Source organism: Erythrolamprus reginae, chromosome 1 (assembly GCF_031021105.1).
Source record: "Erythrolamprus reginae isolate rEryReg1 chromosome 1, rEryReg1.hap1, whole genome shotgun sequence".
Lineage (NCBI taxonomy): Eukaryota > Metazoa > Chordata > Lepidosauria > Squamata > Dipsadidae > Erythrolamprus > Erythrolamprus reginae.
In genome coordinates this window covers 214,991,618-215,013,438 of record NC_091950.1, presented here as the reverse complement: position 1 = coordinate 215,013,438, position 21,821 = coordinate 214,991,618, and the positions used below count along the sequence as shown (strand labels likewise).

Below are 21,821 nucleotides of genomic sequence, written 5' to 3'. Positions count from 1 at the left end.
CATATGATAAATAAGGGGTTTATGATATGTACTGTATGGTTTTATGAGTTTGCATTATGAATTTAAAATATACTTGGAAATGTAGAATGAAATTACAGTATAGAAAAATATAATTTATGGAAATATATTAATTGATGCATTGGTGTTCAGATAGATTTTCATAGTATTACTAGATTACTATAATACTATGATAAATATTTAAGAAATGAAGATTTAAAGCATAGATTTATTAATAGTTGTGTTTTTGGTTTTGCTGGTTGTTTTAGTTTTAATAGTAATAGATTTTGGTTTTGTTTTATAATTAATTTCTTTTCATAAAAAAACCATACATCATATAGGTCAACTTAGTAAACATATATCATATACTAAATATCAGTTTCATATCTATTACTCCTGATATATGTCATTAATCTCATGCTGCGTCCTTTGTCTAATTTCGCCACCCGGTTTACACAAATTGTTTCATTCTCCAATTAATTTTTAATGCTATTATTTACTTCCTCTGCTAGTTATTCTCTCTTGCTTAATAAATCAAAGCCATTGTGCTTCATTTATTTCCTTAATTCCTTACCCCTCCGTCATTTTTCTAAACCCATTTTCTCATAACTAAATGCTCCAGTAATTCCACAATTACTTATTTTCAGAAATTAAATGTCAATTCATATTAAATATTTTATATCTTATATATAACTAATATATTTTACAATACAGGAGAAGGCAAATATTTTTTCCAATTTCAAAGCTTAAACAGATCATTATTTTGTGTCTTCCCCTCTAATGCTTCAGATATAACATTTTAACTTTATTTCCACAAGTCCAGTTTGTACCAATCTACAATATAATTATATATTCCCAACATTATTATTTGCCTATCCAATACATGTATCCTCACCTTATTCTTTTTCCCCATTGTAAATCCCAATGCAATAATAATAAAATTCAGTATAATCATAATCAGAGTAATCATTAGTGAGTCCATCTTCAAAGTCTTCTTCCCTTGTATCTTTATCATTTTCCAACTCCTCCTCCACCTGCTCCTCTTCTTGTTTCAAGTCCTCTTTATTTTCTTTTTGTTGATTACAATTATATTTTCAAAATATTTGCTGCACTCAATATTTGCTGCGCTGTAAGATCCTCAGCTTGTAATACCACATTGCCAAAGCTACCATTCACCAGTTTATAGTCTGAAATAATCCTTTTCTTTCAGTTTTTTTTCCTTTCAAGTTTCAATTAAATGGTTCATTTCAAGTCCACAACTCCAACCGATAAGATGACAATTTTGTTTCGCTTTTTCAAGCTCCAAGGCCAATAGCTGTTCAAATCTCCACATAGATCCTCCACAGTAATTATTCCTCCAACTGGCAGGTGGCACCTGCCATCAGTTCCACACATCTACTTTCTCTTAATTTTTATATTTAAGTCAGTTTTATTTTATTAAAGCAGATATTTACTTCAAAGTTAAACCTATAATCCAAATTAAAGGTTATCAAAGATTGGGCCGTTGCAGCCTTCTTAAAAAGTTTTTCCATTGTAAAATTCAATATTAGTTAGCTGCTTCATCTTTGTTTTTTGTCTATCCTTTAGAAAAAACAAAAGTCCCAATCTTCAATATGGTAAACCTACCAGTACAACTTTTAATCTCCTTCTTTGTCTCTCCTGCACTTTTTCTTAGTTTCTCTTTCCAGGTGACTTCAAACTTCAAAAACAATTGTTCTTTATGTTTCGCAGCCGCCGCGGCTTGGATGGTTTTTGCTGTTGGTCAAGGGCCCTAAATCAGTTCTCTGTGGGGTATGCCGACCCCTACCAGATCCCCGACAGTGTTCCCTCTTCTTCACTGCCCATCCAGGGCAGTTCCAACCTGGTTCCAGTTGAATCAGGTCCCCAGGCGACAGGGATTCGGGATTCCCCCATGGAGCACGGGGACCTTCGTGTTGCCACAGTGGTTGGCCATGTCCCTCTCCAATTCTGGCAAATTGAAATACATTGGGTCATGAAGCAAGTCTGTCACTAAATGCAATATTATCCCTTCTCAATGCAGTGTTTGCTTTAAGAGAAATGGGGAAAGTTTCCATTGCATAATTTCCAGTGTAGTTATTTGCAGTTTGCCAGAGAAATAAATAGGAATTTTGAATTACTATAGACAGATTAATAGGTCTGTATCTTAGCATCAAATGCAGGTTTTGTCTACATCCACAATGTTGTCAGTCACAGATTATCAGGATATTGTTTTTCAAAGTTGGCAACAAGATGCTTGCTTGGGAATTCTGGGGCTTGAAGGCTACATATCTTAAGTTGGCAAGTTTGAAAAATATTGCTCTGACTAATCACTAGATGACAGTTAAAAGTACAGATAGCTGAACCTTAGTCATTGGGACTGGAAAGACAGAGATAGTTTTAGCTAGATTCACTCTCCTTCCTTTTCCATAATTTATTTAATCATAGTTTGTGGAATAATCCACCATTAAATTAAATTCATACATGCTATCTCATTCAGGTTAGAACTTCAGATTTTGCCCTTCATTCATCTCTCAGACAACCCCTTATTTTGATTATTCATTCATATGAGAGACTTCTATTCATATGACCTTTGGAATGAGCTGTCAGGAGTCAGCTGATGACTGAAAAGATTGCAGTAAGATTTTATTGTGCCAACTCCCATTTTGCCATTTGCATGATATTTAACTTTTCTTGTTCCTTAAAAAGTTTTACACAAGTCCTTGGGAAAGTCAAACATGTATCACCTATATGGGAAGGATGGTGTTTAATGAGGAGAATTTAGTGGTTTCAAGAGAAGAAGCTTCAATATTATTTAGAGTTTGGTTGAGTTGTGACAGATCGATTGAGTCAAATGTTTCATCAATTTGGTGCTGACTCTTAGCCACCACTCTGACAGACTTTCTCCATGATGTTCTGTCCCTAACCTGATCTTTCGGGATTTCCAAGTATTCATTTATTGCAACTGGAACTGAGCCCACCAATCTTGCTTTTCCCCCCTTCCCTCCCACCTTTCCAGCATTAGAGCCTTCTTCAGAAAGCAAGAACTTCACATAATATATAGGATAATCTGAGCCTGGCAGGAATTCTTGGTTGACTATATTCCAGCCTATAATATACATAGATATAAATAATTATATATATATTTACATTTTAATACCTTTATTATTATGTAAATGTAATGCTGGGTTTGTAAAATCTATATAAATGATTTTCAGCATAAAGTATAAAATGAACCTATGTGTGGCTATGGATTCAGAAAAATGTTGAATCTAGCAGTTATTTCACTGAAAATAGGATTCTGATTCCTTTTCTGAATAAAATGGAGGAGATTAATCAAAGCTTGTCTACTCAGGAAAAGAAGAAGAAATGTCTCTGTGAAACTGGAAATGAGAAAAGATAAATAGGAAGTGGGAGACTGGCTGCTAGATCATAGATAAAAGGAAGACTACTCTTGATTGAGAGCTAGTTTGCTTTACGGATACTGGTAAAATAAATATCTCCAGTCTTTCCTGGAATAACAGATAGCCTATTTGCTGCTTTTATAGATTGTAGTTGGTTATGTCAGCCAATAACACCTGACATTGAATAAAAAGGAAGAGCTTTTGGCTTTAAGATCAATCTTTACTGTCAAGAATATGTGAAGAATAAGAACAGATGGAAGAATCATGGACTGGTGAAGGAAAGACACTGTGGCTAAACCAAAACAGACTTTCCTTATACGTCTACTTTTATTTTTAAACACTCCCTCTAACTCTTTGCTGGATCAACACTTTCTTCTTGCAAAGGAAAGAAATAGAGGAGGAGTAAAGGGAAGAGGTGGGGCATGATGTGAAGAAAATGAGGGGTGGGAGAGGGGAAAGAAGGAGAGAAACCTATTATCATTTCCCAACCCTTAAAGCCAACATTCCATCTGGAAACTCAATCCTATTCACAATGACACAGAGACATGAAAAATAAGATTAACAGCAGCAAAACTGTCATTCCGGCATAAAAAAGATATTGGTCAAAGTTCCAGGGAGACTGGAACTTTTTTTTATCATATTCTCCCTCCTTTCCACCTATTGCAAAAATGCACAGGAGGTGTTTTTTTTTCCTTTTTAAAGGGCACTGAAGTTCCCTTGAATCTCACGAAGCTCTGACCCTCTTATCTTCCATTTATAGCCTGCCTCGGAATGACATCCCCCTTGACTAGCAAGCTGTCCAATCCAGCTGCAAGTGTCAAGATTGTATTAGGCACTAAGTGAAATATATATATCCCTTATGGTGCTTAACACGCTGGGTCTACCTCCAAGTCATTGGGCTAGAGTCATCCTGACCACTCACTGCTCCTCACCCAGGAATCTCCTCCAGGCTTTTGGGGTGGGACATTTTTTTCTAATTTAGAAAAGAAAAGGAAAGAAAATGGCACCAAAGAAAGAAGTTAAGAAAGCAGCTGCCCCCGCTCCTGCACCAGCCCCTGCCCCAGCGCCAGCGCCAGCACCACCTAAAGAACCAGCAATTGATCTCTCCAGCATCAAGGTAAACAGATCAGCTTGGGTGGTCACTGAAAAGCATCCTCAATCTAAAGAGCAAAGAGATAAGAGCAATCCAAATTCAGATCTGGGAGATACTTATCTATTGCTTGCAATCATTAAGGGAACTGATTTAGCAGAGAAAAGACCCTTCCTCCCAGTCTTTTGCAGGAATACACACACACACACACACACACACACACACACACACACACCACTAAAATATTCCAATTGGTTTTGTTTTGCAAGCTACAACAAAATACCATGTTTCAGTAGCTTTATCTAAGTATACAGAAAAATTATCTTAACAGCCAATTACAATATTTTTTTAAAAACCAAATATTGATATTTAAACTATTTCAATTTGGCCTCTGATTTATACTCTTCTTAGTTAAATATTCATAAGCCTACATGGTGGAATAAAACCCATGTTACCAAGAAAATTCACAGGCTTTTTTAAACAAATAAAATTAAATCTAATGAATATTTATTGTTCATAAAATTCATCCAGAACTAATATATATACAATAATGAGCTACTTATAAGTTATTATTTCTGGACAGATTTAATGTTTTTCCATCAGAAAAATAGTAACCCAGTCCAATATTTTTCATTTGTTAACTTGGGAGAAATGTGGATGCTCATCACTATAGAGTGAAATGTTTCAGTGACTACAATTTTTAGTTTTGTTCACAATTTGCATCTTGCTTTGAAGTGGTTAACTAATATTTCTGTGTGCTTTCTTCGTTTTCAAGGTTAGCATGAACTACTTTTGGGGTTTTCCATGGTGAAATAAATCTTTATACAGCAGTTATTAGCTGATGTATCACAGTCTAGCATGTCTTGCAACATTTAGAGAGCAAGAAGGTCTTACTTTGGAATGGAGCCAGAGGGAGCCTAGCTGGATAGATTCCTTGAGTGACCCTAAGTCCAGAGTCATTCTCCACTGACTGGCATTTCGATTTTATCAGACTCCAATTTAGGACACTCTACCTAAGAAATCTTACCTAATATGGAAACCTATAGATTGGGAAATGATGGCAAGGGGAACAAGAATTTTCTTAGGTTCTCAGATGAACCTGTCTGTCTAATAAACTCTAGCACATTTAAATGGATAGTTATGTTTTATAATTCCATTCCTATATGTTTACTTGAAAATAAGCATTAATAAATGTCATGATTCAAATTGCGATCTTAAATGCAAATTAATTTTTGCAAAAGCTTCTCAGACATAATGATTTATAGTTCAGTGAAGAAAGTCTATACTAAAGCCACTGGGTATTTCAAAAAACACTAAAATTGAACTCAAAAAATATAAGCGGCCCGACTAAGGCAATTTTTCTTTATTTACAATTGGATTAGCTCTTGCATACTGGATTATGAAGAAGAATGCAGACCTGATCTCTTGCAAAAGTAATTTACATTAGTTTAATAGCTGTATGTGTTAATGCATTAGAATGAAATAGAATTTTCATTTCTAGAGACTCTGGCTATCATTAATAGTATATTTATCATCTGAAAAATTGAATGCTATAATTTCAGTCATGCTGCACCCCAACAGATCTTTTCTGTTAGATTGGACAGTGTGTTTCTAATTTTGTATTTTTCTAGGCGTATAGGTGAATTAACAATGACAGGAACAAAAAAAGACTTACCTTCTACCAAATTCCATTGCATGAGCATGCACACACACTTACAAAAAATCACATTCTTATTTATATTGAGAGGGGATACCTGGATCAAAACATACTAAGCAAACATTTATACAATGTGGTATTTGTATATTGTTTTAAGTGCTGAAGGTACTTTGTGCACATCCTCTCAGGAATATGACAACTCTGTAAATTAGTAATTGCTATTACCTTTCTCTTTTATATATACAAGGAGGAGTGGTGCTGAGATAGGAAAAAAATTATTTTCCTAAAGTCATCTCTTTTCCAAGCAAAAGTCCATATAATCCACAATCCCAACCCCATTTATAAAACAAAAAGCCTATATAAACCATGAACGTTCTTCTTCTTAAAGAGTCAGACTTAAATATTAAATAGATCTAAATAGGTTCTAAGAAAACTAGATGTGAAAAATATAGATTTTTCATTTGCAGATAAAATGAATTATACTATAGTTCTTTTGAAACAATTCAGGGTGGCTTCCAACATATCCTGCTCATGTATCACAGCCCAAAGTATTTCTCCATACTTAAGGAGTACATATCCTATCCTCACAATACCTCTATGAGTTAGTTGAGTACTCTTATCCTTGAAACTGAAACTTCAATCACTGGGCCAAGGTCACCTCCTGAGATGATTGCAATTCCAAGGATTAAATCCGAGGACTGCTTTCAAATCCAAGAACCATCTCAAATGAATAAAATGCTTGTCACTTTCATTGCTTACATTACTCACAGCATTAGTACAAGTAAAAGGTTTGGCTGAGGTTAAATCATATGAGGAGAATTTTAGGGACCTTTCCATTCAGACTGAAGGTGGTCAGACTAAAGTCACCATCTGATTCTCATAGATTCTAGTTTTGAAAGTTGAGAATACAGCTTTTGCCAGAGGTTCACACTTGATACGATGGATCTAGCTGAACCTTTACATTATCTGCTTCTGCAGCTTTCCTTTAGGTAAGTGATCCTCGTGTTTCTTAGACATTGTATTTCATTTAAATGTAAAGAAAAACATCCTATTGGTAATATCTGCACAACAGAATAGTGAACTTACTAACAGAACGGTATGCAGTCTCTAAACTGAGCCCAGGACTAGAAGATCTGCAAGGTCCCTTCCAACTGTTATTCTGGTTTTGGCAGTGGTTTGCTCTCCAGGCTTGTTTCTTTTATTTCTATTATTTTGTATTCTGTGCTGTATTCTACTTATAGAAGTTATGAGTTCTACATCTTTGGTGGTTTTCCCATACATTGCAGAGGGTTGGGTTAGATGCTTCTTGTGGTACCTGCCAACTCTACGGCTTGCTGATTTTCTGAACTTCAAATAAATAGTTAATGGTCACTAGAAATTTTAATTATTAATTTCAAAAAATATTTTTTCTTAGAAAATACATGAGCAAAATTATTAATTTCAGCTCATATTTTAAAAAGGGTAAAAGTAATAAACAGACACAATAAAACTTTATCTGAGCAGAAGAAAATATTTCACATTGTTTAAATTATTTAAATTTTTATACAGAACACTTAATACCTCCTTATGTTTTGGTTTAATTTTCATCAAAACAAGCATATTGCTGCTTGCAAGATATTTTTTTTCTGAATGTTTTCCCCCCCTAGTACCACTTGCTGGATACAATTGAAGGCTATTTCATATTACACATTTTGCTGATCTTAAACACCATGAATGTTTAATTATATGTCTACGGAGATGCTTACCCCATAGTGGTGGTAATGAATACATCCAAAAATCAAACAGACCTGAGATGCAGCTCAATGCAGTAACGAGTCCGCGGAGAGGGGCAGCATACAAATCTAAATAATAAATAATAATAAATAAATAAAAACTTTCCCTGTTATTTTTCAAGTATAACATAGATCAATTCTCTTTAAAAAAATCCATATAAGAATTAGAACCACCAGATCTGGGCTCCCAAAATTCATGTATCATCAGAAGAATACACTAACCCACGAGTTCTCTGAACAGGAATCTTTCCGGATTATTGTTTAGACATGAGCCATGCTTGGGTGTGGAGCAACTAAATCAAGAATCTTTGACATGTAAGACACAGGTTCTGTCCTGAAAATAGCCTTTCATTTCATCTTAGAAATCTTGGAGCAATTTGTTTGTTTGATTGAGTGATTTATATAGAGCCCACTCTGCAAAGACTCTGGGTAACTTACAACAAATAAAAATAGCGTTTAAAATGAACTGTTGTCGGTTCACCCAAACTGAGGCAAACTGGTAGCAACCCACCACTGCACATGACCACAGGATGTTGCAAACAGCTTAAATGTGATTCAGTTGCTGAGTGTCCCAAATGCAGTCTTGGGTCTGCAATCGTGTTCCCAGCCATTGGATCTTTGAATTCAGGTCATACAAAGCCCCGAGGCAATCCATTGTAACTTGGAACGGAGCTAAGTGACTGATTGTAAGGAGAGGAGTAATCATTTTAGATAGGGAGAGAAGCATCACAGAACTTCAATTTTGGAAAACTCCTGGACTAAATGACAATAAACAAATTCCTGCTTAATACAGATTCAATGAAAGCCAGTTTGGTGTAGTGCCTAGAAAAGGAGAAAAATGGGTTGTAGTCCTGCCTTAGGAACAAGGCCAGCTGAGTGACCTTGCGCAGTCACTTTCTATCAGTCGTAGGAAGCAGGCAAGGGCAACACACTTCTGAAAAACCTTGCCAAGAAAACTGCAGTCCAAGCAGTCAAAAATCAAGACTGACTTGAAGGCAATAGCAATAGCCTTTAGACATATATACAGTGGTGGGCTATGAGCCGGAATGCTAAATTGTGGTCGCTGCGGCGGCTCGTAAGTTTATACAGGACCTGCGCAATTTTGCTGCTGCACCTGTGGAGGAAGCAAAACCATGCATGGAACTGCAGGTGTGCCCGTGTTTCAGCATGCATGGAAGCAAAAAAAACCTGACCGAAACACAGGTGCACTGCGGTTCCGTGCGTGATTTTGCTTCCTCCATAGGTGCAGTAGCAAAATCCTGCTGATCCCACAAGAACTTAAGAGCCGCCACGGTGAGTGCAATTTAGTGTCCCAGCTTGTCGCCCACTGCTGCATTTATATTGTATGCTGCCCTTCTCCAAGTCTTTGGAGAAGGGCGGCATACAAATCCAATAAATAAATAAATGAATGAATGAATGAATGAATAATAAATAAATAAATAACAATAACAATAATCCACTTCATAGTGCCTTTACAACTCTCTCTAAGCGGTTTACAGAATCAGCATATTGCCCCCAACACAACCTGGGTCCTCCTTTTACCCCTCGGAAGGATGGAAGGCTGAGTCAACCTTGAGCAAGTGATGAGATTTGAACTGCTGAACTACAGCTAGCAGTTAGCTGAAGTAGCCTGCAGTGCTGCACTCTAACCAGTGTGACACCATGTGCACATGCGCATACGCACACATACTCCAAAAAGATTAAAAGGGATATTTCTGGCCAGTGAAAAGACGGATGAAGGAACAGATGGTGTTCCTTCATCTGTCTTTTGATTGGTCTTTTTATAATAAAGTCATTTGTTTTGTTACAAATTGCTTTATGTAAGAGAGTCTACCCAGGAAGTCAGAGGATAAAAATATGCTGTACAGGAACTGCAAGTAGTTGAGAAACACTGGGCTAAATAATTGAAAAGAACAAGTTTTTATACAAAAGGGGTTACATATTTTGCTTTATATCTCTCTCTGTGAAAAGGCCAAAAAAATGTTATTTTTTTTTTTAAATAAGACTTGGGAACCTGAGAATTATGGCTTATCTGGTGGTAGTGTCTCCTTTATACCACTTTATGTGTTGTGGTCAAAATCTGGTTCACCAAATCACTTTGAAGATATAACCTTTTGGTATTAAGGCAGTGAAGGGATACCAAAATGTTTACTACCACACTGTGGGCGTGGTTTATGCAGGACATCCTGCATTTTCTTTCAACATCTTTCAGTGCAGATTGGGTGCTCTGGGATGGAGCTCCATTTTGGCTACCCCATTGCATACCACCACCACCACCCCCGTCCAGGCAACAGCCCACCCCTGGTATTAGGATGGAAACAATATATACTGGTCTACTGGCAAAGTACAGACACTTTGCTGAACAGCCCTGAACAAAATACTTTGGCCTACTACAGTGCAAACATGTGTGGCAGTGGAAAAAGGCACATTAATAACAGCATGACATTCAGATATTTTAGATACACCCATTTGACATTATTATTATTATTATTATTATTATTATTATTATTATTATTATTATTATTATTTCGTTCCTACTAGGACAAAATGCTAGCCATACAGTTTCTAATATATAGTTAATGGATATAAACAGTTTGGTAAAGGCCCCAGGTTCCTGACTGGTTCTTCTCCTTGTTGTCACTCAGGAACAATTCAGCTCATTATAAATGTTTTCTTATCAGGGCATTTTAAGCAATTCGTTGGGTGAGGGGGGAACTTTTACCTCCACAAAAGATCTATATATCTGACAGTGTTTTTTAAAAAGGCATAAAAAGGGTCGCAGGTACAGTTTGTGCATAGCTTTACAATTTTCTATGGTCATTTTGCTACCACATAGTTGACAGTCTTTTATCTATTTGATTTTAAATTATGTGTACACGTTATATGCATGGAATCATACTGTATCTTGAAACTATTGCTACAAAAATACTTGTTAGCATATGGCACTACAGGAAATGTTAAACTGTAAAAAACAAAATCCAAGCATCCCCAGGAAAAAAAGTGTTTTAGGATACAAAATGTAGTAAGAAACATTTAATAGAATTTAACCCTTTGTTTGTTTCTTTGTTTGTTTTCTACGCCACCCAATCCTGTGGTGCCACCATCCTCAGGGTTGCTTACAACAATATAAAACAAAATATAATACAATAATAGAAGAAGCCAATATTAATATTAAAGCTAAACATATTAAAATAATAAAACAATAAAATCCTATTAAAAACCCCAACAATCCAATCAATCAACATACATACCTAGCCTATTAATGCAATTCAGCTGTGACAGATGGTAGTATTCACGGCCCCTCAGGCCTGCCGGCAAAGCCAGGTCTTCACTGCCTTTCAGAAGGCCAGTAGGATGGGAGCAGTACGGACATCGGGGGGGAGTTGGTTCCATAGAACCAGGGCAGCCACAGAGAAGGGCCTCCCCCATTGGGTATCACCTGTTTGGCTGGTTTAATATATGCAGGGAATGGAGTCAAAGCCAATTCACCACAGCTAACTCGCCATATCTAACTTGCCACCGGACGACTCATTGTGGGACAAGGGTTATACAGTACACCAATAGTGAGGAAATAGTGGAATAGAGTAATTAAGAGAAAGGATCCAAAAGGAGGGACAAAATGAAATGTGAATGACAGAAATGAAATATTTTTAAAATTATTTTAAATAATTAAATTGAATTGTTGACTTGTCCTGCGAACTGTCCCACAGAGAGTTTGACATGGCGAGTTGTCCAACAGAGAGTTGGCCGCTGCAAGTTGCCATGATGAGTTAGCCACATTGACTTGTCCCATTCCGCTCATGAAAAAAAAAGTTGTTATATGCAAGGCTTACTCTTGGGCCTCACTGATGCATGCATCTCCAGCATTCAGATTAGGATTTGGACTTCTAAGGTCTCTTGAATGTGAAGAGGGGGGGGGAGGAAATCACATCTGTTCATTGTCAATAAACAGCCTTTGGTTTGAAGTTATCAACATATACAGATATTTCACTGGAAAAACAACTCAAAATATGGAGAGAGTTTTAATAACAAACATAACAAGCTTTGGTAGTACTGATATAATTAAATATTTAATCAGACTGTAGGAACACAAGAGCCATGCCTTCTAATGGTAGCTAGTGTAACCTGCTCCTCATCAAATGCATGATAACCACACACACACACACACGTATACCCACACACACACACACACACACACACACACACACACAGGGTGGGTTGCTGCCCAGACGGGGGGTGGGATGCAGTGGAGTAGCAAAAATGGAGCTCCACCCCAGAGTGCCCAATTTGCACTGAAAGATGTTGAAAGAAAATGCATAAGCCACGCCCACAGTGTGGTAGTAAAAAAAAATGGGTAGCCCTTCACTGCACACACTCACAGAGCCAAAAAGCATCTTCATAGCAATGGTATAACAGCAAGACCATGACTCATACAGGGAAACTCATATTTGAGTACTGAATGAAAATAAATAATTAAATAGTTGATTTTAGGTGCCATCTTTTTCTGAACTTTACCTTCTCTTCTCCATCCCTAATAAAGTGAGGCCAAAGGCAAGTCAACACAATTCAGAAAGTATTTTTAATATACCCAGATTGCTACAAGGATAACTGATCGGAGGCTAATACAGTGGTACCTCGAGATACGAGTTTAATTCGTTCCGGACCTGGGCTCTTAAGTCGAACAGCTCTTATCTCGAACGACTTTTCCCCATAGGAATTAATGTAAATAATTTTAATTGGTTCCAGCCCTCAAAAAACTCACAAAGTTAGTCTAAATTATGCAGAAAGACATGTTTTTAATGAAGAAATGTACATGTACATATAAATGAATAATGAAGTTTCTTTCACTTAACTTGTAAACTTTCTTAAACTTTTAAATTTACATATGTTCAACTTCTCTGCCACCCAATCCTGTAGGACAGAGGTCCCCAACCCTTTTTGCACCAGGGACCGGCTTTAAGCGATCAAGAGAGGAATGGGTGAATGAATGGACGGAGGGTGGGAAGGAAGGAAAGAGGGAAGGGACAGGAACAGAGGAAGGAAGCAAGGAAACTTATGAAAGGGGAGAGTAAGAGAGGAATGAGTGAAGGGAGGGAGGGAGGGAAGAAGGTGGGAAGGAGAAAGAAAAGAAGAAATAGAGGAAGGGAAGGTAAAAGAGAGAAAGAAAAAGAGCAAGAAAGAAAGCTGCAAGCACCCCTCCGAGCCCCCCAGGCCGGCTGCAACCTTTTAAAACACGCGCGCCGCTTCGCAGCTGTCTCCTGAAGCCGAACGCGGAAGTTAGCGTTTGGCTTCAGGAGACAGCTCCTTGGCGCTTGTATCTCGAATTTGGGCTTGTAAGTAGAACAAAAATATCTCTCCCCTCCCAGCTCTTATCTCGAGTTGCTCTTAAGTAGAGCAGCTCTTATGTCGGGGTTCCACTGTAATGGCTTACAAGTCATACTTCCTGTTGAACCCACAAAGTAGCTTGGTAGTTTTCAAAGTGAATCAACACTACGTTATAGATACTTCATTCAGGAATTGAGATATGCTTTGCTAATAGGGCCAGTGGGATAGATAAAGTTCAGATTTCAGCATTCAGTTCAGCTGTGAACTTATTAGATCTGTATGAACAAGCTACTTATGTCACTCGATTTTCTTGGTGGGATAAAACAGGATGCAAATGCCCACACATCAAAAGTCTTGGAAGCTCAGAATTCTTTATCACTGGCAACACCTAGAACAGTGTTCTATATTTTCTATTTTGAATGTGAGGGTCCTTTTGGGATAGTTTTCAATGCAATAAACCCATGAAATAGCTTTTGAAAAATTGGTGGTTCAAATTAGCTCTGAAAATTGATTGCTTTATAGGAAATAATGTGATTAATGCATATCCATATGTGTGTTTATATATAAGCACATAGGCTTATATACCACTTCATGGTGCTTTACATCCCTCTGTAAGCAGTTTACAGAGTCAGCATATTGCCCTCCACAATCTGGGTCCTCATTTTACCAACCTCGGAAGGATGGAAGGATGAGTCAATCTTGAGTCTGTTAGGATTAAACTCCTGGCTGTGGGCAGAGTTAGCCTGCAATATTGCATTCTAAACATTATGCCACCACATACATTTAGACTCTGTCTATAAGCATCTGTTACTTTGCAACTTTTCAAGCAAGAATCAACAGTAAAAAAAAGAAAAGAACATATAGGTCCCCTCTCCCCCCAACATATTTAAAAAATCCAAAAAGATCTCACCCCAACCTTTCCCAAGGCCTGGGAGAAGCCATATGTACTACTGTAGGATTCTGATCCAGAAAGCAGGTATAATAACATATAACATTTTCTAATCCCTGATAGGTTAGATGACTTGGGTTATTGTGTTGGATCACATTTGTCCCTTGCAAGATATGTATAAAATTACTGTGAAATCTATTTTTAAAATAAGCATGCCATGCATAGATGAACACCATAAAACAAAGAAGTTATATTTGAGGACATTTTTCTCCCCCAACACTTTAGATAAAATAACATCTATGTGAGAACCCACAATTAAATCTCTGTCAGCTGTTTCAATCTAGCAGCCTCCACATATATTAACCTACAATTCATTGATTTCAGCTATTGGTGGTTTGGCTGTGGAATATGGACATTATAATCTAATATCAGAAAGCACTGAACAGCAGAATGCTGTTGTTGATTAATTTTAGTACATAACATAAATACCTGTAAAATTTTAAGTAATCCTCTCTAATCTCATGTCCATCATAGAAACTGGGGCAACTTGGTTAGCAAAAACTCTTCTAAAGCAATCACTGCATTAACTTTTGCATGATATTTGATAATCTCTATGGTTTGAAGCAAAATAATATTTATGCTTGCGATTGTACCAATGGATCTTTGCTTATTTTGATCATTTTCTTAACACTTGTATTTATGACTCAGTTAGATCATTGCTGAATGAATAGCAAATGGCATAAAGAGAAAAGGTAAGGAAATAAATTGCACTGACGGACAATTCATAAAAGTGAAGAAGAGGAAAAAGGTTAGTCTAACAACAAAATAATGTTTCCAGTCCTGAAAACCTAATCAGTTATATGAGAAGATACTCAAGTAACTACCTTGTTTTCCCCAAAATAAGACATCCTCTAATAATAAGGCCAATCAGGCTTTTAACTGCATGGCAATAAGGCAAAGCACTTATTTCAGGGTTCAAAAAAATATAAGACAAGGTCTTATTTTCAGGGAAACGTGGTAGAATAGTGTATTCCAGAATATATAGTAATATACAAGTATTGATTCTCTGTATTGATTTTATTAAATGTTGATTCTCTGTATTGATTTGATTAATATTTGAATTATTAATTCATACGGCACTAACGCCATAAAATTGCAACATCATTATTGAATATAATATCATTTTGGTGGGATCAACAATCAGACATTGTACTTTTGTATTTATCTGACAAGAAAAGAATGGGAAGAAACTGAAGCTTCGTAACCTGAATAGCAGGGGTGAAATGCAGCAGGTTCTGAGAGGTTCTGAAGAACCAGTAGTAGAAAATTTGAGTACCCTGTTTCCCCCAAAACAAGACATCCCCTGATAATAAGCCCAATCAGGCTTTTGAAAGTATGGCAATAAGGCCAAGCGTTTATTTCAGGGTTCAAAAAAATACAAGACAGGGTCTTATTTTCAGGGAAACACAGTAGTTGGAGAACCAGGAAAAACCACCTCTGGCCAGAGATTTTGCAATATCCTTCCCCCAGGAGTGAGGAGGGAATGGGGATTTTGCAGTATCTTTCCCCTGCCACACCCAGCAACACGCACACCAAACCACACCACACCCAGCAAGTCATGCCAATAGAACGGGTAGTAAAAAAAAAATGGATTTCACCACTGTTGAGTAGTATTTGAGGCTGCCATTTAATCCAAGACTGGGGAAATTGATCTGAGGATTTAGTAACACTTCATTAGAACTCAAGTCTGAGCACACATTTTAAATAAGCTGTGAGGACTACAGAATGTAACCAGTTTCTCTCTCAAGATGATAATGACACTATGTATGCATTGAGGTCTCTAGGATTCCAGGGTCATAAAGACATGTGAGATTGTTTTATACATAGCATTAGATGGCTGTTAGTTTAAGATCTATTTTACTGGTATACAACCATTGCCAGTAATTAGAACATTCTAAATTTATTTTTACTGTGCTACTTGCTTTAGTAGCTGAGATACTAAAAATGTACAAACCATTAGAAGGAATTCATTCCACTAGTATGGATGGCTAGTTGTAGAAAATGTTGGTGTTCACAGTGATAGTAGTCATTCCCCAAAATTGATTTCTTGTGTACAGGGCTTTTTATATTGTGAGACATAAAAATCATGCTATATTTTTGTGATATTAGCAAATCTACTACGATCAAGTCTTCATTTTCAGTGTCAACTGTGTGAATGTTCAAGTGACAAAGTTTTGGTTAGAAAAAATATGTATCTTTCTCTTTCCTTTTGCAAAACTTGCCCAGCTCTTAGCAGCCCAGTACAGGCCAGCAATAATTGGCATCTTTGCAAAATAAAAACCAATCTTAAATTAAATGATGCTGGCTGTTGCTAACCTTAGAAATAAGAGCAACTTATTTCTAAGTATCTGGACTTTAGACATGTTCCTAGATGGAATATTTGTCTTTATAACTCAATATTGAACAAAAGCACACTCCCTATTTTTCCATGTAATCTCCATCCCGTTCTACGGCGTTCCTCCAGCAAGACACAAGAGCGTGTATGCCCTGTTGGTACCACTCCTTGTTCTGGTCACGAAGCCATTTCTGCACTGTGCGAATCACCTCTTCGTCATCCTCAAAATGTCTTCTATGACTAACCATACTTCTGTCAACTGCATATTCTCCATAAACTGTACACAAACATTTGTGAATGTTCCCAAGAGTTTCTTTCTCCACACAGAGAAATTAAATGATGACACGCTGCTTGTAACGTACATCACTTACATTTCAAAACACTGCTGCAGCTACGTTACCTGTCTGAAGAAATGCAAAATTTACACATGCATTCCTGACAATTCAAATAATGTATATTTAAAATTTCGCATTCATACCATTACTGTAGGCTGAGGGGAAAAATGTGGTGCATTGCTTTCTGGATGATCCTCGTAGAAATGAGTTTATTAGTTTGGGTACTTCATGTATTATGGAAATCTGGGCAGTATAGTTAATGCACAGTTCCAGAGGTGGGCTGCTAAGGTGGAACGGTGACGGGTGCATTCCCCCGTGGCTCTGAGTGCTAGCAGAGTCCAGCGCAATTCTGCTACTGCAGCTGTGCAGGTAGCAGAATAGCGCGTGGAGACACAGGTATGCCCATGTTTCGGCACAATTTTTTGCTTCCGCGCACACTTAAAACAATAATACTATTGCGCTGTCAGATTTGGGAAATGAAGAATTTCAGACTTTTAATGATGAGTTTGGAAAACCATCAAAATTGTGCTTAGTTTTCATGGAGGGGATTGACGTTGGAGCCCTCATCGGTGTTAGAAAAATAAGTAGAAGGCTTGGTTAGAAAAACTAATAATTAGTTTTTAAAGAGTCTGTGCCTGTTTAAAAGTTTAATTTTTCACCGTCTTTGGGATTAGGAAGATAGATCTGTCAATCAACTAACACATTCCTCCCAGACCTATTTTGGAGAATTCCAAGGTTGAGGGATGCTGCAGATACAGTTCCTTACCTGTCGCCAAATTTCTCTTGGAGTATCATGATGCTCTTGGTTTGATTTGGTTTTTTTTGTCAAGAACCTGTTTAATTTTGCAGAACTCCAAAGTGTGCCAAATTCAAAGCACACCCCTTAGATTTGCTTACCTAGAGGGGCGGCATATAAATCCAATAAATAAATAAATCAAATAAATAAATATTTTGAAACTGGAAATGATTACTCAATTTGCATCTTTGATTTTATAGATAACATAAACACCATTAATGAGTGTGTTTAAAACCTGATCCTAGGAAAAATAGGGAGCTTTAATTTAAGTCCATTAAGACAATTCTTGCATTGCTTGGAGATACGTATAAAGAATCCCATACATATAAACTATATAGGCATATTCATATTGCATGGTAAGCCATGCTATAGTTTCCTAATTAATGCCAGACATTGTGTATGCATTTAGACACACCTGAGTAAGAAAGAATTAAAATATAGGGAGCTAAATGGAACATATAACCAAAGTTAGCTCTATATTTATCATTGATACAGGAGCATGGCATTAAATTTCAATAACATCCCACACATCTATTCAGATACAAGAATGGGATGTAGGAGTGTTTGTTCCTGTTTTGCCTAGTCTCTATAAATATATGGGAAATTTGTTTTTGAAACAAAAGGGCTTAGAGTGAGGATTAGATGTCTGTTACTTTACACATGGTGCTTGTAATGTGGCCTAATACATTAGGAACCAATTGTTTTACTTATGTTGCTTTTCTAATCCAGCAAGCCATTGCAAAAATTAGATCTATCACCTGTAAATTTCTCACTTATAATTAAAATTAAACTATGCATCAATAAAGTGCATCCATCTGAAATATATTTTGAATAAAGCCTTGTTTGACATTATTATTTTTTTACCATACTGGGACAAACGTTTGGTAGTTGCTAGGACTACTTTGCTTTGGGAGGTTTGCTTTGGGAGTAAATACCAGCTCTTTGTCACTCCATCCCACTTGATTGATAGTACAAACATGCAGTACTCTCATTGTGTTCAAATTTAGCCCCAAAATTCAATATTATGTTTCTGGAGAAAAGGCCTGAGAACCTACTGGGTTTTGTCCTAGATCTCCAGCCACTGTGACTAGTCTTTAGATTAGTCCACCAAGAAGTTTCCTTGTTTCCACAGTTATGATTTTATTGTCCCCTGGCATTCTGTTTCCCATTTGGGAATGAGGGTGAGAGGGAAGGCAACAAGGAAATATTTATAAGGCCCTATACACATAGCTCAAGTCCATTTTAGACCTTTGGTATGGGGAAGAGTGCAAGCAATCAAGGAAATGGATATCCACTATCAAATTGTTCCTTCTCCATGTTCTTTCTAAACATGGTTCCCCATATTCATTTCTTTAAGTGCACTAGCCAAGTCTTCTAAAGCAGCGGAAAACTATTAAATCACAGCCCTTTGGGCATTGAAGAGTGCTGTTATAGCCCTTGTCAATACAGTATTTCAGTTCTCCAGAATAAACATATCCAGTTGAAACTTGAGTAAAATATTAAAAGCCAAACCAAATTGCCAATCTATTATCTCTCCGGTTTACTCAATAGTCCCTTAACTAAACAGAGAGACTACTTAAGATGTGTTCCACATTTATGTTGTGGAGTGATAAAATGCTGACAAGATTCCAGCCCTATGAAGCCGTGAACAGCGCCCTATCTTCTCTGCAGCATCCTAAAAATAGTCTATGCCAGAGGCCCATCAAGAAATGGATCCTTCCTTCCCTTTGCCCTAAGAAAGCTAAAGAACTCTCCAAGGGGGAGTGGCTGCTCCAGTTTGGCACCCAATCCTGCCACTGATGTCACTGTCTTCAGTTCAATAAAAAGATCTACAGACAGGGAATAAGGACCACTCCCAGGGATTCAGACACCTCGCGGCTAAGTCTGTCGGCCTTGCTGCTCCTGCTCCTGCTCTTCCCTTCCAGCTTTCTCAGTCATGGTGGGTTTGCAAGGAAATTAAGTTCTGATTAGCTAAAGACTTAATGTAACATTATAATTTCCAACATTGTGCTAGTTGTAATAAGGCAGTCCAGAAACCAATTTAGTAAGTTTTGTAATGGGGCAATGCCCAACAAAATCAGGCTGAAATGGATGGATGTGTAACATACAAATTGTGGTCAATTACAGTACCATTTATGTATTGGAGTTATTTAGGAATTGATTCATTCATTAGTTTGCACATTTCCCACAACCTTATAGCAAGTTGCTATTAATAACTCAGCTTTATTAAAATTATTGTGCATAGGAATCCCAGTGAACACTCATAAAAGTGAGTTATTTTATATAAAGTTGAAATAGCAGATAAATCTTTATCTAAAAGTTCCTGTGCATGTCTGCACAAAAGTAAATCTCATTTAATGAAATGGGACATATTGCTACATGTACGTTTGTACTTCCCTAAAACTACTTTCTTCATTTTTTTAAATGTAATGCTGCTGCTTCTTACCTTATGTTTACTAATGGAAAGCAGCACTTGATTTGATTTGTAAGATGTATCATACCATATTGATATTACTTTTCCATGATTCTCAAAACATGTAGAAAGATATAACACTGATCTCTTTGTCATTAGTAAAGTGCATCCTTAGCCCACTATTTCTTGAATGTAGCCATTAGCTATAGGATATGTATAGCTTTTGTCTGTCAGTGCAATTTTTTCCAACAATACTAGTATTTCCCTTTTTTTCCTCCTCTCCCTGTTGCCAAATGCAGTCTTTCAGTGCTGATCAAATTGCTGGTAAGTGGAACATTATTAAATATTATTGCAATTTAATATTGGGATAACAAATGTTGCATGCTCATTGGTTTATGGATGGATTATTTCATTAGCAGTTTAGTAGCATCTCAGATATTGTAAGAAGATATTGTCCTTTTCTTTGCATCTTGGAAATATTTTTTCGTGGAACAAGTAGGATGGTATGAATTCCAAAAAGTATTTTGTTATATGATTGATTTTTTTCTAACAGATCGAATTCTCCAAGGATCAACAGGATGGTGAGTTCTCAGGGAAAATTAATAAACACAGGCAGAGGCTATTTCACTTAAAGTACTATTAGAAAGTGTGCATCAGTATAAATAGGGATATTTTATTGATTTGGATTCAATTACCTACATGTAATTGTACTTTCTTAACATAAAGTTTTGCATCCTTGAAAGCAAAGCTCACCAAACCTCTGGCATTCGATTCTCCTCATAGTTCTCCCCAAGATGAGACAGCGGAGAAAATAGTTTAAAGCCATCAAAGCCAAGAAAGGCAAATATATTTTCTAGCATATTATCTAGCAAATATATGAAAAATGTACTGTACAAAATTTCTTTCTTGTGAATAGAAGAGAACAATGTGTATTACTGGAAAAATATAACCTCCCTCCATCTAATTTTTAAGATATAACATTACTTTCCATAAATAAAGGTTGGCTTGGAGTGTTTTTTCATTCATCTAGCAGAACTGTTTCCTAATTCTGGTAATCTTTTTTCTCAAAATAACAATTTTGTTCTGTTTTATGAAACATTTGTTTTTAAGCTTAATTTTAATCACTTGCTGTAGAGTATATTTATTTCAGTTAAGGCATATAATATTCAGTCAAAACCAAACATCTTTTTTTACCATTAATGCTGGCATCCTAAGAGTTTTTGCCCAAACAGGTACTCTTTCAATGTAATATTGCAACATTACTCTTCCATCAATAAGCCTTTGTAGAAATACTTTGGCAAATAAATTTCAATTTAACAGCAACGGCAACATATGATTCATTACTAATTTCTGTATATTATGTATGAAATCATGTTGTAGTGAAATTAATGATTTACTTTTATTTTACCTTAACATGCCTTTATTACAATTAATATACATGTATGCATTTGCTTCATGTGTAAAGATGGAAAATCTACACTGCTACCGGTATAAAGTATACTTGGTTTAAAATCTTTCTTTTTTCTTTATTAGTATGAATTTACTAGACTAATTTGTACTAACTTTTAAGTCAATATCAAGTGAAGTATGATTAATTAGAAGGATTTTTAGGAACATAATTTAGTAAGTGAGCATTTATAATAAATTAGTATTCCTATTCAGATTACATTAATATAAATGATCAATTGCCATTTTTGTAATCAATTTCTTACTTTAAAAATTAAAAATTAAAAAAGTGGAGAAATGCTATT

The 21,821-nt window shown here is 36.4% G+C and overlaps 1 protein-coding gene across 1 annotated transcript in view; it reads left to right on the top strand.

Annotated features, from left to right (window-relative positions):
- Window positions 1–4,250: 4,250 nt before the first annotated feature.
- MYL1 (myosin light chain 1) overlaps window positions 4,251–21,821 on the top strand; it is a 30,124-nt gene continuing 12,553 nt past the window's right edge. Inside the window, exons 1-2 of the mRNA XM_070732154.1 lie at window positions 4,251–4,515; window positions 20,624–20,651. Coding sequence (XP_070588255.1) covers window positions 4,399–4,515; window positions 20,624–20,651 — 145 coding nt within the window. The 5' untranslated portion in view covers window positions 4,251–4,398. The remainder of the gene's footprint in view (window positions 4,516–20,623; window positions 20,652–21,821) is intronic.